General features: G+C 38.0%; 1 protein-coding gene across 2 annotated transcripts in view; it reads right to left on the bottom strand.

The window, feature by feature from the left end:
• The window catches only part of ANLN (anillin, actin binding protein), a 28,700-nt gene extending 13,385 nt beyond the window's left edge, over positions 1 to 15,315 (bottom strand). For both annotated transcript variants that reach the window (XM_080579777.1, XM_080579778.1), the window contains exons 1-15: positions 15,177 to 15,315; positions 10,934 to 11,087; positions 10,305 to 10,589; positions 9,584 to 9,930; positions 8,652 to 8,874; positions 7,496 to 7,689; positions 7,263 to 7,370; positions 6,610 to 6,727; positions 5,642 to 5,758; positions 4,865 to 5,091; positions 4,154 to 4,305; positions 3,695 to 3,842; positions 2,949 to 3,084; positions 2,433 to 2,615; positions 342 to 468 (exon numbers count right to left, since the gene is read on the bottom strand). In XM_080579777.1, the coding sequence (XP_080435903.1) occupies positions 342 to 468; positions 2,433 to 2,615; positions 2,949 to 3,084; positions 3,695 to 3,842; positions 4,154 to 4,305; positions 4,865 to 5,091; positions 5,642 to 5,758; positions 6,610 to 6,727; positions 7,263 to 7,370; positions 7,496 to 7,689; positions 8,652 to 8,874; positions 9,584 to 9,930; positions 10,305 to 10,589; positions 10,934 to 11,087; positions 15,177 to 15,194 (2,537 nt within the window). In that variant the 5' untranslated portion in view covers positions 15,195 to 15,315. The remainder of the gene's footprint in view (positions 1 to 341; positions 469 to 2,432; positions 2,616 to 2,948; positions 3,085 to 3,694; positions 3,843 to 4,153; positions 4,306 to 4,864; positions 5,092 to 5,641; positions 5,759 to 6,609; positions 6,728 to 7,262; positions 7,371 to 7,495; positions 7,690 to 8,651; positions 8,875 to 9,583; positions 9,931 to 10,304; positions 10,590 to 10,933; positions 11,088 to 15,176) is intronic.

Raw genomic sequence — 15,315 nt, 5'->3', positions numbered from 1 at the left:
TTTTGAGACACCAAAACCAAATAGCTATATAAAGTGTTAGTTGCTGCAGAAGAAACACCATCTCAGAGAGCAATTTATTCATCATTAGAGGTTCCAGGGGAGAACAATCATAGAAAAAGCAATAGACAAATTAGCTGATGAATGGTGGAATAAATCTAGATTACTCTTTTGAAGAGTGCATTCTAGCTATTTCTTAAGTCTAGAAACACTCATGCCACAAGGCCTCACCCTATTTGTTTGCAGAATAAAGCATTCTTATATAAAAACGTTATTGAAAATATTCATGTATGCTCCATCAGAGATGGAACCGGTTCCAGAAGTTTCTTTACACTTATACTTACATAGTAAATGTTGTAGTAAAAGTAAGAGCATCTCCATTCAGGGAGCTGGCAGTACTTGCTAATGGAGTTGCAACCATATTTTCTGCTCCAGATCTCAGTATTATCACATAGTAGTAGTTTGCTGCTTCTGCAAATATATTTCAGATTTAGATGGTTTTGTTAGCAAAAGTCGTCCAAGTATCCAAAGAAATCTAGAGTACCGCACTGCCATTAAACATGCCTCTGTTTCATCCTACTTTGACATTTGTATTTAGTCGAGATTCACTTATAAACTAATTCTGAAAACAAGTTATTTTTCCTAATGTGTCCACTACTGGAATCCTCTTCACAGAATTCACAAGTGCATTATGGCCTGGTACATCTCAGGCCAGACCTATACTACCCAGTACATGAGAAGAAAGAGGAAGAACTTTCAGTCAGACTCAGAAATTAATCTTAGTTCCTTATTCCCTAGGCCTACCAGCTTAACCACACATCAGCTTTTACTTTTTTACCCATTCTCATAATTTTTAGTCCTGTGAATGAGCTTGTTGTCCAGGCAATCCATTTCCCTAACTTTTCACATAAGGAAAAAAGAAAGAATATAAGAGCATATCTCAATAATGTCAGATGACTTGAAGGTTTGGTGTTTGTGCACCAAGTTGATGCATTGCATAATGTCATGTTAAAAACAAAACAGCTTGGTTCGTCTGTTATGTAGGACAAGTCAGCTTTCAGAACAAATGGTCTACAGTCCAGTAAGCACCAGTTTGTAACCTTTGTATCTGACATTCTCTTCAGAGATAATGATTCATAGAGTTTGTTCTCGTGCACAATATATAGCAAATGCTGCACTTCCAGAATACAATTTTGATAAGTAATTCTTAGTCGTTTGATTAGGCCATTTGGTTGCAAGAATTACTGAAACAAACTAAACTGTTTTGTAACCATTAAGGATATTTTTCTATAAATGCAGATGAATTCTCTCATACAGGAACTGTACTGTGTCAGGAGGTTAAATGGGAGTACCAGACAATCTATGTTCTTTGTAATATATATTTGAAGATACTAAAAACACATTTCATATTTCATAGCATAGTTAAAAAGAAAACAAGAAATGCTACATACGAATTCATAAGTAGTTCTGGAACAAGTATAAAATAAGAAATGTCCACTGACTTTTGCTCTCAAATTTTAGTGAAGCAAGAAGTATGACCCTGTTAGAAACCAGCTACAATCAAGTTTTACAACAACATTACAAAAAAAAGCACTCATTGCAGTCTTGCAGATTCTTTAAACAATCACTTGACAAAGAAGCTTACTAAGGTCCAGAGACTATCCTGGAACAACAAAGAAAGATTCTTCTCAGAAAGAGTGGTCAAGCATTGGAACAGGTTGCCCAGGGAGGTGGTAGAGTCACCGCCCCGGGGTGTTCAAGGAAAGGTTGGACATGGTGCTTAGGGACATGGTTTAGTGGGTGACACTGGTAGTAGGGTGATTGTTGGACCAGGTGATCTTGGAAGTCTTTTCCAACCCTAATGATTTTATGATTCCCAGATACTATTCTAGAACAGAAGAAAAAAATACCCACTTTAATGACTTAAATATAGCAAGATAATTTATAAATATCAGTCATCTATTAAGTATTTTGGGGTGTTAACAGGACAAAAAAATATTTAGTCACTATTTCAGAACACCTCAGAAGTCAGAATTTACATAATGATATTTAGTACTAGACTTGCATCCATGGAAAAATTCCAAGGCAGTAAGAAAGGCCTGAAACAAAAGTTTTACTTCCTTCCCAACAAGTTAGAAAAAGATATTTCTGTGGTTCTTTAAGACTGGGCTGGGAAAGTCACTCTAAGTCTTCTGAGCATCACAAGCCAGAAGAGGATGACACTAAAAAGAGACCAGGGAAAAAAAAGTATTGAAGACTTAGCCAAAAACAGACTGATTAAGTGTACTTGCTAGGTTTTCCATTGCACCCAGAGTTCTGAGGAGCACCAACACATAGGACAAGAAAAAAAGCAAACAAGAAGAATAAATAAATCCATGTAGGGAAATTAGGGAAACACTGAGAGAAGGTGTGTAACTTTCAGTTGCTACTGTTACCTGGTTTTTGAACTGTACCACAAACAAAGTCTGCTTTTAGAGGTAGACGCATCTCTGAAATAGAAACGGATCCCCTGGATGGGGTAAACTCAGAAGATGTGGAAGCAGCTTTATTTCTTTTAAGAAGAGGTCCCTCGCTCTTCAGTTTATTTAATTCTTCCAATAAAGCAGTTCTCTTCTCAGCTGTATAGAGAAATTAATGAATTGTAGTTGTAAGAGGGTAAGTAGTACTGAACATAAACAAGCATTGTTTTTTTTTTTTTTAATACAGGCATGCAAAATGCAACAGAAATGTTAGTCGCCTTTCAAAAAAGTAGGAATATTTGAGACAAGAAAGATACCAGAAATATTTTCCTGCCTACTGGAAAAATTGAGACAGAATAGATGTTATCACCTCTTTTTCAACATGAAGAGCTATAGATAAGCAAGTACAAGGTAACATCATAAATGGAGTTTTCAGACTCTAGTTTTGAGTGTTCACACTCTAAAGAATCTGACTTGCATCTAAAAACCTACTTGCAAGGAGAAGTAGTCTCTCTGCTTCCGCTTCCTCTTGCGACCCTTTTCCATGTTCTTCATCAAAACAGCAATTCAGAGCTTGGCTAGCTTGATAAATCACTGTCTGCTGCATGTTAATCTCATTATTCAGCTCCTATAGTAAAACAGTGGTTGAAATAATAATATGTCAAAAAAAACGAAGCTGAACACCTTGAGACTAACATTTTGGCTATGCTTCAGAAAAGTTACAAAATCAAACCACAAAAAAAAACTTGCAGCTTACAGTTTTACTTCTGCAAACAAATATTCCAGCTCAACTTTTTTTCTACCCCAGAGGTAATTTAAATATGGTGGTGAGTATGTATGTTATATATCCAGGATAGTCTTCCATTTGACCACTGGCAGCAGCAGCTAAACAGAAAATCAGCAGCATACATGATGAGGCACCAGTGAAGATCAGAGTATTGCCTACTGAAAGCACGTGGCTGTGAATCCTGCCTAAATCAGAGACGACAAAATATATTTCCCCATCCTCTTTTCAAAACTATGTCTTGTTTTCTTCAGACAAGTACTTTATAGCGTGATCCCATTAAAGGATGCATTAGCTCATCAAGTCATGTTGTACAATTCCATGCTATTAAGCCTTTATGCACGACAACCTAATTTAACATACTACTTGAAACAGCAAATGTTCTAGTCATTTGCAGGTTGAATTAGGTTAAGAAATATTACATCAGCAGAAAGATTTTTAAAACATTAGATACCTGCATCTTCTTTTTGATATTAATTTGATCAGATGGTCCATTCTTTTTTGTTTCCAGTTTGGAAGCAACATCTTCTTTGCGAACAATGATTTGCTTTATTGAAGGACGATCTACTTCTTTAAGTCTTTGAGATCTATACGCATCAACACTTTTAAAACAGGGAACAGCATTAAATGCATTTTGCATACTTGCCAAGAATTTTTACACATACACACTTTTATTTATGCACCTACATACGTAAATCAGTCAATATTTTCCATTGTGACTAAACAATTTTAAAATAAAAGTACTCAACTCACTTTAAATTTAAGCAACAGGTCACAGAAGTGACCTTTGGTAAAGGCTAAGAACTTTAAAAAGCTTCTTTTGTAGTTTAAGCAGCATCTTCCATTAGATGAGTTAAAAATGCTATGCGGCATCTTAGCTCACGTACTTACAGAATCTTTTCGATTTTATTACCTATACAGGAGGTTGCGATCTTCTGATGTAGAGCTAATACTGTCTCCAGATTCTGCCCTGGGGACTTTAGTCCTTTGGAACTTATCAGACTTCAGACTTACATCACTGACACTGCTATCCCCACCGACTGACTTACAAGGAGAAACAAAGGCCTAGGGAGATGAAGAAGTTGCATTACAAATATCCGTTCATGTTAATCATGACGTATTTCCTCTTACCCTTATACGTTTTATGATTACATATATGCAGTAAGTTTAGAGGAAGCTGAATACTATTTAAGCAGATAGTTTACAAATATTTCCTAGGATGTGGGGAACACTACTTTTTTTTTTAAAGATGTTAACAGAGCAACTTCCAGCACTTTTCACCCTTAGTTCTCAAACTAGTGCAGTTAAATAATTAAGATCTTCACTAGTAACTGCTTCATTGAATGCATGCATACAAGTCCAGTGTGAGTAATAGATCTATATATTAAAGCTTGATTTAGCAAAAGCTAAATCACTTGTTTAACATAGCATATTAGATGCTATTTTACTTCCAGAGAAACAAAAAAGCTTCAGGTGTTTTACCTTATTATGCTTTCATTAGCAAAGTGTCATTTGACTTTATTTGCCCAGGTATCACAATACACCAAAAACATAACTGTTTACAAGCAAGCATCACATCTCTTTAAAAGACATAAGCCCTTCCCCACCTCCCAAGAGCTCTCACCTCTGGACCAACAGATTCCACTAGAGGAGTTAACAGAGACATTGATGAAATATTTAGTGACTCTTCCTGCTCATCCTCATCACTTTCACCTTCTAGGCTTATGCTCATTTCTTTCTTCAGCTTTTCTATGTCTGGACCATCCTCTTGAAGAATTTCAAAGATTTCACTTATCACTTTTGAGCTATTCATCTCATCATCCACACTCATTTCAACTTCACATACATCATCTGAAACGGGATGTTTAAAAAATATTAGTAGCATCAAGACAAAATATTTCTGTTTATATAGTAAGACTAAAGAGTTGACAGACAAACCAAACATTTTCACTTTTCAAGCAAGATCAATTAAAAAGCACTATACTCATGCAAGTAGAATCCTAAATTTTACTTCCATCCTCATTTTTACATACTATTAGCCCTTAAACTGCGTAATTCCCCAACAGTGATACAGAGAAGCAAAACAGAGATGCGCTTGTTAGACAAGTTTCAACATTTCAACTCAAACAAATCTGAAACTGCAGTCTCCCATAGTACACTAGTTATTGCTGTCCTTTCCCAGATGTTTAGCATCAGTTTTGGTATTTCTTGAAGACTAACATCAAGACAAGAATTATGACAGATATACATAAAACAAGTCAGGAAACTGATTACAAAGCATATACACATGAGTATCAGCAAATGTAGAGAATTCATTATTCAAACCTGAAAGATATTAACACTGGTGGACAAGTGAGAACAGACAGCTAAGCACATTAATATATATCTAATCAATACAAACCATTCGGTTTCTCAGCACATTGTTCAAGTTGAGAGACAGACACTGCTTTTACAGAGCTCTTCGGATGAGTAATCTTCAGAGGACTGGAATTATCAGTCTCTTCACATTTAGGAGCATCTGAGAAGTTCATCAAAAAAGTCAGTGAAGATTGTCTAGCCTTCTGTTTTATTTATTTAAAGTATTGAGTTTTGGAAGATTGTCAATGTAGCTGACAACTTAAAAAAAACACTGCTAAATCAAGTTACATCGCTGTCAAAGAGTATCGGAATACACATCCTCCACAACCAGTGCAGCTAGACTTCTGTATCATCAGAAAATTGATAGCATGAGAAAAAATGCTGAAGCCATGGCAGAGGGCAACCACTCCAGCAAAACGGAATTACAACAAAAAACACCACACCCAAGCCCAACCTAAAAGCAGCATATTATTATGCATTTATAGACACGCGTTTGAGAGCCTGTTTGCCCATAAAGTGTATGAGCAGCATTTAAAGAAGTTCACTGTTTTCAGAGAACTCAAGGCTCGTCCACTCACTGAACATCAGATAGGATGTCACAAGCATCTCAATTCTTTTTACATCTCCTACTAGAATAATGTCATAACAGGATATTGACAAGGGAAGAGTTTGTGTAAGTTCGGATACTCAGGTACAGTGTAAATAAAGTCTGTAACTGGCCATTCTCACTCACTGTCTAAACTCAGCATATGTGAAGATGTGAAACATCAGTAAACCTACTGAGAAACAAAGGCAGTCTGCCTTGCCAACCCTTCAAGCAGTACAGGGGTGCAGAATGCTATTGTATGAGAAGATTTTTATAAGAAGATTTAGGCAAATCAGCAACTAAATAAGGTCATACTGAGGTCCAGTTCCACACATCAGTACTACTATCCTTTTTATCCATGTATGAATGCTAAGGGCAATGCTTCAGTCCAGTATTAACCACAGACAGACAGTGACAGTTCTCACCTGAAGATTCTACACTGGGAGACTTGGGTGGCCTGTCATCTGCTGGTATGTCTTCCGCTGATCCAGAAGCAGTGGCATCAGAACGAGAACGTTTTGGACTAGCTTGAGATGGGCTATCCTGCCGAAAACAAGAATATAGTACGTTCAGGTGCCAGTGTTCAAAGTGACTAACAAATACTACCTGAGACAAACACGCTGCAGTACCTGCTAGAAAAAAAAAACAGAGGTTACCTATCCAATATCAAGAAAGACCCTATTTAAGAAAGTCAGATGAAGTAGTAAATACTAAATTGAGTGGCTGTGTGAAGAGCTTCTAGGATGGTCTTTCTTGGGGTGTGGGAGACATAGTATTTATATATTAAAAATAAGCCCACATTTCTTACATAGGATTATAAGTAGTAGCACACTAACCATCAAAAATAACTCATTCAGCTCAAGTCAGTATCAAGTGTCTCTAACTGACTCTATTAGAGGAAAAAATCCAATGTTTCATTTATAATCATACAATGTACTTGAGAAGCAGTCTCACATAGCCTGGGTATTTATAAAGCTTAGATTTTTCATCTTTTATCTACATTTGTGCCTCTACCTCCATGTTCAGAACACGTAAAAGCAATTCACACATCTTTTGATGCATGCAGCTAACACATTACCATTTTAGCTTCTGGAAGTTTACTCTTCAAACTATCACTTCTCTCTGCGCCCCACAGATTGCCCCTGTCAAACCGGCCACGAATACATGCAAGTTCTCGTTCACGTTCCTAAGCAAATAAAAGGGGATAGGTGAAAAGTTGACGGCTTTAAGACATCAAGACAGTTCACATTCCTCAGGCAGGTGGAATATTCCTCAAGCTCATGTACAAGCTATGAATGTAGCAAGCCATACCTGCTTAAGCTGAAGCACTAAACTGGCAGTAGAGGAATTTTCATTTTGTTTGAGAAGCCTTTCCTGGATTGTCCGTGTATTTGGAGTGACAATGGGTGTTCTGTACCCTGGTGTATTCGTAGCAGGACTGCGTGCACTATGCTCTTGACAGCGTTCTCCAAAGCGTTCCAGGAACGGCTTAATTCCTGATCCCCCTACAAGAACAATTATCTTACTTTAAAGGAAACTCAAACACAAATCACAACACAGTTCTACATCCCACTGAAGGTTCTCAGTGAAACAATTAAGATGTCTCCTTTAAAGCTCTTAGTGTTACATTTTATACAAACTAAACTTGAAGTGCCAGTCACTACTATAACAGAACACTGAAGTTATTAAAGCAGCAAATCAGAGCAAATAGATGTCCCTCTCTTTCTAAGTTCCACATCCAATACACCAGTTTATTACTCCAATTGGTCTGCTTTTTCCAGCATTTCCTCTAAACCAACCTCATTTGCATATTTCATCTGAACGAGCATCCTACAACATAAGCGGGATACATTGTTTGAAATCCACCTCACTTTATCGAGCTTATCTTTCATTGTCAGCATATCTAGAGACATGCACTTACTCTACTGGCCCTCATTTCAAGGAGTTCAGGCTGCCAGTCTACATTTCTAACCCAGAAAGCAGTTGAATATAACACTGGGGAAGATCACTTGTTCTAACACCAGTGCTATCACTGAAAGAAAAGATACTATGCAAAATTAGAGTATCTACATGGCCTTCAAGACTGGAAGTATTTACTTTTGATTTCTTCTAACATACCCATGCTCTTTCTTTTACTTCTTATCTACGGGATACTTGTTATAACCAACAATTGCAAATAAGTTTTTAAATAGTCTGAAGTAATGTTAGTGGCATACATTTTTACATAAAGAAGAGTTGGATTGGTTTTGCTTTCAAGAGTTACTAAAAATACATCCAAAAAAATACCCTTGCAAAATATGGAAGCTGTACAACTTCCATTTATCATAGACTTCTTCAGTACTTTACTGGAGTTACATCAGATAACGTACGTTTCCTGCTCTGTTACTGTAAGTTTTTAACTAGCATGTAGTTTTTCAACACAGGTGGTTTTAACAAGGATTCACTGCAGCTGAAAAAAACAGCTTACCTGGTGTTGTGGGTTTATCCTTAGGTTCGAGTTGCACATGTGTTCCTTTGACTGGCTCTTCTTTGGACTGAACTGGTTGAGACAAAGTTGATTTTACTGGTTGTGTAAGTTTTTCAATTTTCTGAGGACTGCAGGGATTCTCTATTAGTGGCTGTCGTACTTTAGATTCCTTAGAAGTAGGCACAGTGATGCTCGAGGATTGTGTTATAAAATTATTTGAATCCTTAACCAGAAAAATAAAAGGAGTAACATTAAAGCGTGACTGTACAATCATTCTCTGAAGATGAAAATGAAAGAAAACATTCTGCACAGCATGCTATAAAACACATTCCATCACAAATAGAAAGAACTGACAAACAATGTTGTACAATGTTTAAAGCATCTTGATCCAGTGTTTCAAATTGTTTCAGTATTTGATTCCAGTTTCTTTTTGCCAGCTACATCAGGTAGTTTCTCATGTTTCCCTAAACAAGATAACACATGGCAGATTATTGCTATTTCATAAAAGGAACAATAAGCATTTGGCACTATTAATTTCAGCAGGCTGACTGAATTTTCATACAGCATTAATATTTAGAGTTTCAGACAGTTAACTATATGAAGTTATAGTGAAACTCCAAAAGGTTATTTGTTACTTTAAGAATCCCCTTCTGATAATCAAAAGAGCAGCAATTGATTACTTTGGTACCAACATTTACAAGGCTCATACACTCAGCTTTCAGTCTCAAAAAAATAAGTCTAAGCTGTTTCAGGTCCGCTGTTAAGAAAAGAATATGTGGGATTGCAATACAGGAAAAGCCGTAAATCAACTAAGACTGTTCATGCTAAACATTTAAGTTTGTTAGCAACATTCAGACTAAACAGGTATGAGTTAGCATTTGTCCCCCCAGTACCCAAATCAGTTGTTAATCAGCAATTAATCAGACACTCACCGCTATCTTTGAGTTTGCTGGTTTATTAATAGAAGCCTCAACAAGCCTTTGAGAACAGGATGCAGCTTCCTGCTTTACACTGCTACTATTGATTCTAGCAGATGCTCCACTTGTAGTGGACAATTTGGATAAACAAGTAGTGCCAGGCTGTTCTTGTGCATTGTTTTGCTTTGCAGATGGATGACTTAGGTCATCTTCCCAGGAGCCAATTGTAGCAGCAAGGTTAGCTAAACGGCCCCTTCTCCCAATAGGAGTATTGCTCCCCAGAGCATTAGCTGTCTGCTTCGGTGGAGAAACAGGCAGGTCTTTTGACTGGAGTGGGGACAGAGGAGCACATTCAGAGGGATCTGGAAAAGAGAACACACATTTTCCTAATAATATTGAGATTATTTGCATTTCGCTCTATGTTGAGTTTATCAATAGTTAGATACTCTGAAAGCACTGAGACTAATCAAGTTAAAGCTCATTGCAAAGCCAACACTTTCAACCAGCAGTTTACTAGTTTTACATCACTGTTGTGATGAGCTTCACGCTAGTAGCTAAAAGATGTCTAAAACTGAGCTGTAGTCAGCTTCATTTTAGGCCTTTTCCAGTGCTGTCTACAAGAATTCTGTACAAAAACATCAACATTCTCTCACACACAAAAAATTGTCTACTACCACACATTGTCATCTATAAAAACACTGAAAGACACCAGTACTATTTAGCAACTGAAACATACCCTCACTATCCCAGCAGCGTCGCTGTTCTGCCAGTTTCTGCATACGTGTTTTAACTGAAAGGGCTGCAGGAGTTTCTGACTTGATGGTTGTTTTTCCTTTCTCAAGAGGCTGAGCCAATGAAGCTCTGTTAGATGCAGCTATGTGTGACTCTGAAGTCACCTCAGGAGAACGATGGCTTGTAGAACTTGAAGGAACAGGCTGCACATTCTCTATACTGGAAGCTTGAGTCTCCGTATTGCTTGAGCATAGCCTCTTAGATGGTGACGGTTTTGTACTAGGTTTTGCTGTATAGGTGATAGTATTCAAGCAAATTAGTATTCAAATAATCAAAACATTCTCAGAGACTGTACAAAACTGCAATGCAAACAAAGTTAAGATCAATAATCTAACAGACCTTTCAAAATCTGGCATGATCTTTGGCATTATATGATTATTTTTAAATAGCTTACTAATTATTTAGAGCAGCAGCTTTCAGGTTAAGCTAAACATTAGCCATATTCCCTCAGGTAACTGCATCCATTGCTGTCTACCTTTCAATAACCACTGAAGGGTTTTCACTTGCCATCAAAACAAAATAAAATGAAACTAGCATCAAGAGACATCCTACAAAAAGCTTAAAAAAGATTACCTTCTTCACCAGGAAAAGATGCCTGGTTACCAGTTTCTAGCAGGGGCTCTCTGACCCTCTTGGTCTGCACTGTAGGTCTCACTCCCATGTTGGGCCGCTCAGCCATTTTCTTCTGCAGGTTCTCTCGCCTTGCCCGGGTTCGTTCAAGCAGTTTCTGAGAGTCAGTAAATCATGTTACTATACACTCCAGTGTTTTTACTGGTAACAGTTCAAACTAAAAACATTTGAATTTTTACTGTCATAAGCATATACCAAGATCCACAATACCAGAAATGTAGAATAATTACATTAAGACAGATATGGCTCTCAACTGCTGATAACTGATCCACTGTACAGCAATGCTACAGAAACATTTAAAGTTTGATTTCTTGATTAGTTATCCCTACCTCCTCCTGAAGACAGAGCAAAACAAACATGTTTTCTACACTGTCATCTATATGGTTTTTCTGACTTCCTCCCGTTACTCACTGCAACAAGCCCTGATCTCCACACTTCTATGTCACCATTGCAACACACACAGCTTCTCCCATTCTCAGCAAGTTAGATAAGAGTTAGCTCACACTGCAGCAAATTCCAAGCTACCTTCTTTCTATCTGGCTGGCCAGTTCACGTTTGTAGGTTATCTGAAGGATTTTGGCCTACCAAACAGATACCAGGCTCCAACACTTTCTTCATTGATTTGGGTCTTACCAGCTAGCCACACAATTTCATGAAAACTGCTGAAAGTTTGAGACATCTACTGTTAAATTAAAAACAGATGCAGCTACCCAGTAAATTTCAAGTTCCAGTTATCAATGAGTGTCTCCCATAAGCTTGGTTTTTTTTTTTTTTCAAAGAAAATCAAGCTAGAGAGACAAGCAATGTCAAAAACGGAGAAAAGAGACTTCGATAGACCCTGAAGTAATCAGAAACATTAGATAGTAATTTCATTTTTTCACTGAACCACCACATGACAGCGTTGAATTGTCAAGTCTGAATAGTTGTCTTCTTCAACATGTTGCTGAAGATATGCTCAAGCATTTCTTGAACACTGACCTGATTGGCATTAACCCTCTAACAACAACAACAACACAACAACATTAAAGTGGTTCTGAATTGTCCATAAGAAAAATAACAGGCTGTTAAAATACAGGAAAAAAGTGGCTATTGCACTGTCTAAATCAAAGGTGAACTTCTTTTTACGAAATAGTTAATGTCATAGCTGTCTGTCTAAATGTACAGGAGATTTATCACGATCCATTTTATGCAGGAAAACTTGCAACGAGGTGTCAATTAAACTTTAAGAAGTTCTTTCATTCCCTACCTTTTGGAACTTGGCATAGTATAACCATATTCCATATGAAATAGCTGTTTCTGTGAATGTTCTTCTACACTACCAGAGAGTAATTCCTTATAGCATCCAAGTTTGAAATAGTATTTTTTTTTTACTGCATTCATAAATCAAGGTAACTGTTTGATCACATTTAAATAATGCTTAGTTACTACTTTGATCTAGGTTTCAAGGCACTTTGAGACAAGAAACTGCGTGGTCAAACCAATGGCCTTTAAAGTGAAGCATATAAACTGCACTTGTTTGGTGGCACATAAATTATTGTACGAACTGTGCCAGCCATTATCTGTCCTGTCACATAGCAATTAAATACACATTTTGCATTTTTAACTGTGTAAGGCTGAAGTCTTACACAATGTTTCATTGTAGGGCTACACAGGACAAATGGAACATCAATCACAACAGTTTTCTGAGAAAGCTTCTTCCCTAGCTTCCAAAGAAGGTGGGGGAAAATTTCAAATAAAAACAGAAACACAAAGTGTCAGGAGTGCCTTCACTATAAGTTGCATGCAGTTGTGTCCACAGCCAGTTTTCTTACTCCAACCCCCAAAAGGCAGAGCTACAAAGCATTCAAATGATACACACAAATAAAGCATAAGCTGTACAAGTTAGCAGTGCTTCTTGCACAAATTTGAGTACATCTTCCAAAACAATGTTCCTACATTTCTATTCAAATGCAGTTGCATTCCTTTCCTTTGGTAGTTGAGTAAAATGGAGTTTCAGTTGCTACAAGGTGGATGTCATTTCACAGGAATGCACACCTCTGTTGTTGATCTCGAAATTCCATTGGCTTTTTCCACCTCAAATTTTCCATGCAACTGCCGTAATTCAAACTCTGCTATTACACACGATGAGTAAGCCAGTTACCAGAACTTAAGACTTACTTTTCAAGTTCATCATAAAGGTATTTACTACCAGTACATTCTCTGTTTGTTCTGATGACAGACAATATTTCAGAGTAGGACATACCTATTTCTTTATATCTAGGAATTTGAAAGCTATTACGTCATACTTAGAGGATTCACGGTTTGCATTGCAAAAGCACCTTCTAAAAATCAGAAAACATCTTCCCACTTTAAATGATGACAATCTTGCCTTTGAAGAAAAAAAAAATACGTCTTAAGGTACATCTAAGAACTGTACTTAGCAGTCTTAGAGAAGACAGGCCCCCATGTGACTAGAAGAGTGTGCTGCAACTACCCTGGCTTTGCTAGCAAAATGCAGCAAAGGGAGCAAGTTTATCCACAGCACTGAAGGAACAGCTACACTCAGACTTCACATATGCAAACTTTTCTTCAAGCAACTGCATCACTTTTTTCTCTTTGGTCATCCTGCATGCTAGGAGTCATTCTACCAAACGAAGACCTTTGTGCAAGAAAGTGAATTATACAATCAACTACCAACTGAAAGTCACAAATGATGTATTTACTGTGATTCTAAAAAAGCATCCACCATCTCCCCCAGTGTTCCATATGAACAGTTTGGCTGACACCCAGCAGGTTATTAGATTTTGCTTGTAAGATTAATCAAAAGAAACATTACTTTAGAACTGTCTGGTTCGAAAGTATTGCACTGTATCTTGCAGAAAGATTTAAGCTTATAGTGATTGAGACTAACAAGTTTGTTTGTTTGTTTTTTTAACTGCAAGGTCAAGTGACTGAAAACTGAATAAACAGCATGCATATTTTGGCCAGTAAAGGGTTGAATTATACTGCTTTACATAAGCACCACTTACAATGCCTCACCAGCTCACTGCAAACAAAAGAATAAAGTTATGTGCATACAAAAATTATCTGAAAGTAGTTAAGCTAAGAAAGGTCATATTAAAAAAAAAAAAGGACAGATTTATAGTAGGACATACTTTATAGTAGATAGCAATAAAGTTTCCTTTGCAGAAAACCTTTCTGAGGAACGTTAGCAAACTTGGATTCAGATATGTTAATATTGGTCAGATTTTTATATAACAGGGAAATGTCCTCCACAGCATAGACGTTCTTGACAAGGCAAAATCTTAGGCATTCGGTGATACTAGCAAACATCTGAATGAAGTTTACACTAAGGAGCGGCCTCTGTGTTGGTCCTAGCTTTTCAAAGCCAGTTATCTACACAAAGGGCGTGCCAAGGTTGGAATATTTCCCAGCATGCAAAACCATTTCAAATCTGATTCAGAATTCTGGACTTGCCACTTTATTTAAGACTAGCCTCATCATGTTACTCACTTCCTATTAAGGAAGCAGTTTGTAGATGTTTATGTTTGGCAAACCTTACAAGGAGGTGGCATAAACCCAACTTGGCATGGCAGATCAACACCTTGCTTTGAGTTTCTTTAAGTCAATTCTGTACAGTCCTCCTTTATGGGCACTTGATTTACTATAGGTGTGCCAATTTGATGTGTAGATGGCTTTCAAGGGAAGGAAAGCTATTTCACCAATGTAGTTGACTTTTTTTTTAATAATTCAGTTTTTGAAATTAATTTAGTTTTTGGTTAAACAGTCTGTGGACTCAAGGCCAATCGTTTTCCCTATGGCATTTCTTAGTTGTTACAAGACAGCTCCGTGGCTTTACATCTGCCTGACATAAGACCAGAGCACAGCACAGCATCCTTCCAAAGCCCCCAACCCTCACACAGACTCAAGGCAGCCAACCCCAGTCACCTCATAACACAAGCACACACCCCAAACGCACTATAACAGCTGACTTTTTTTTCTTTTTTAAAAAAGAGGAAGCGCGCCCGCAAATTGGAGTTCCCCATCTCAAGAGGCAACAGAGCCAGACAGGACGGGTTTCTAACGAGAACGCCGGCTGTCTTGGGAAGGCCGGGAGAAAAGCAGCCGCCGAAGGGCCAGACGATGCCGGCAGCCATCTCCCCGGCCTGGAGGCGCCGCTCCCCCCCCCACCGCCCCCTGAGCGCACCTCAGTGAAGGGGTCCATCGCCGCCACCTCAGGGTGCCTCAGGCCGCCCCAACCGCTCCGCCGTTTGAATTTCAGCGCCCGCCCCGCCTGCGCATGCGCCCGCCCGCTCCTCCTCTAGTGGGCGGGGAGTGACGGGAGC

Source organism: Anser brachyrhynchus (genome assembly GCF_964034855.1).
Source record: "Anser brachyrhynchus genome assembly, chromosome: 2".
NCBI classification, from domain to species: domain Eukaryota; kingdom Metazoa; phylum Chordata; class Aves; order Anseriformes; family Anatidae; genus Anser; species Anser brachyrhynchus.
The sequence above is the reverse complement of the archived record's forward strand: the minus strand, read 5'-3'. Positions and strand labels throughout refer to the sequence as shown.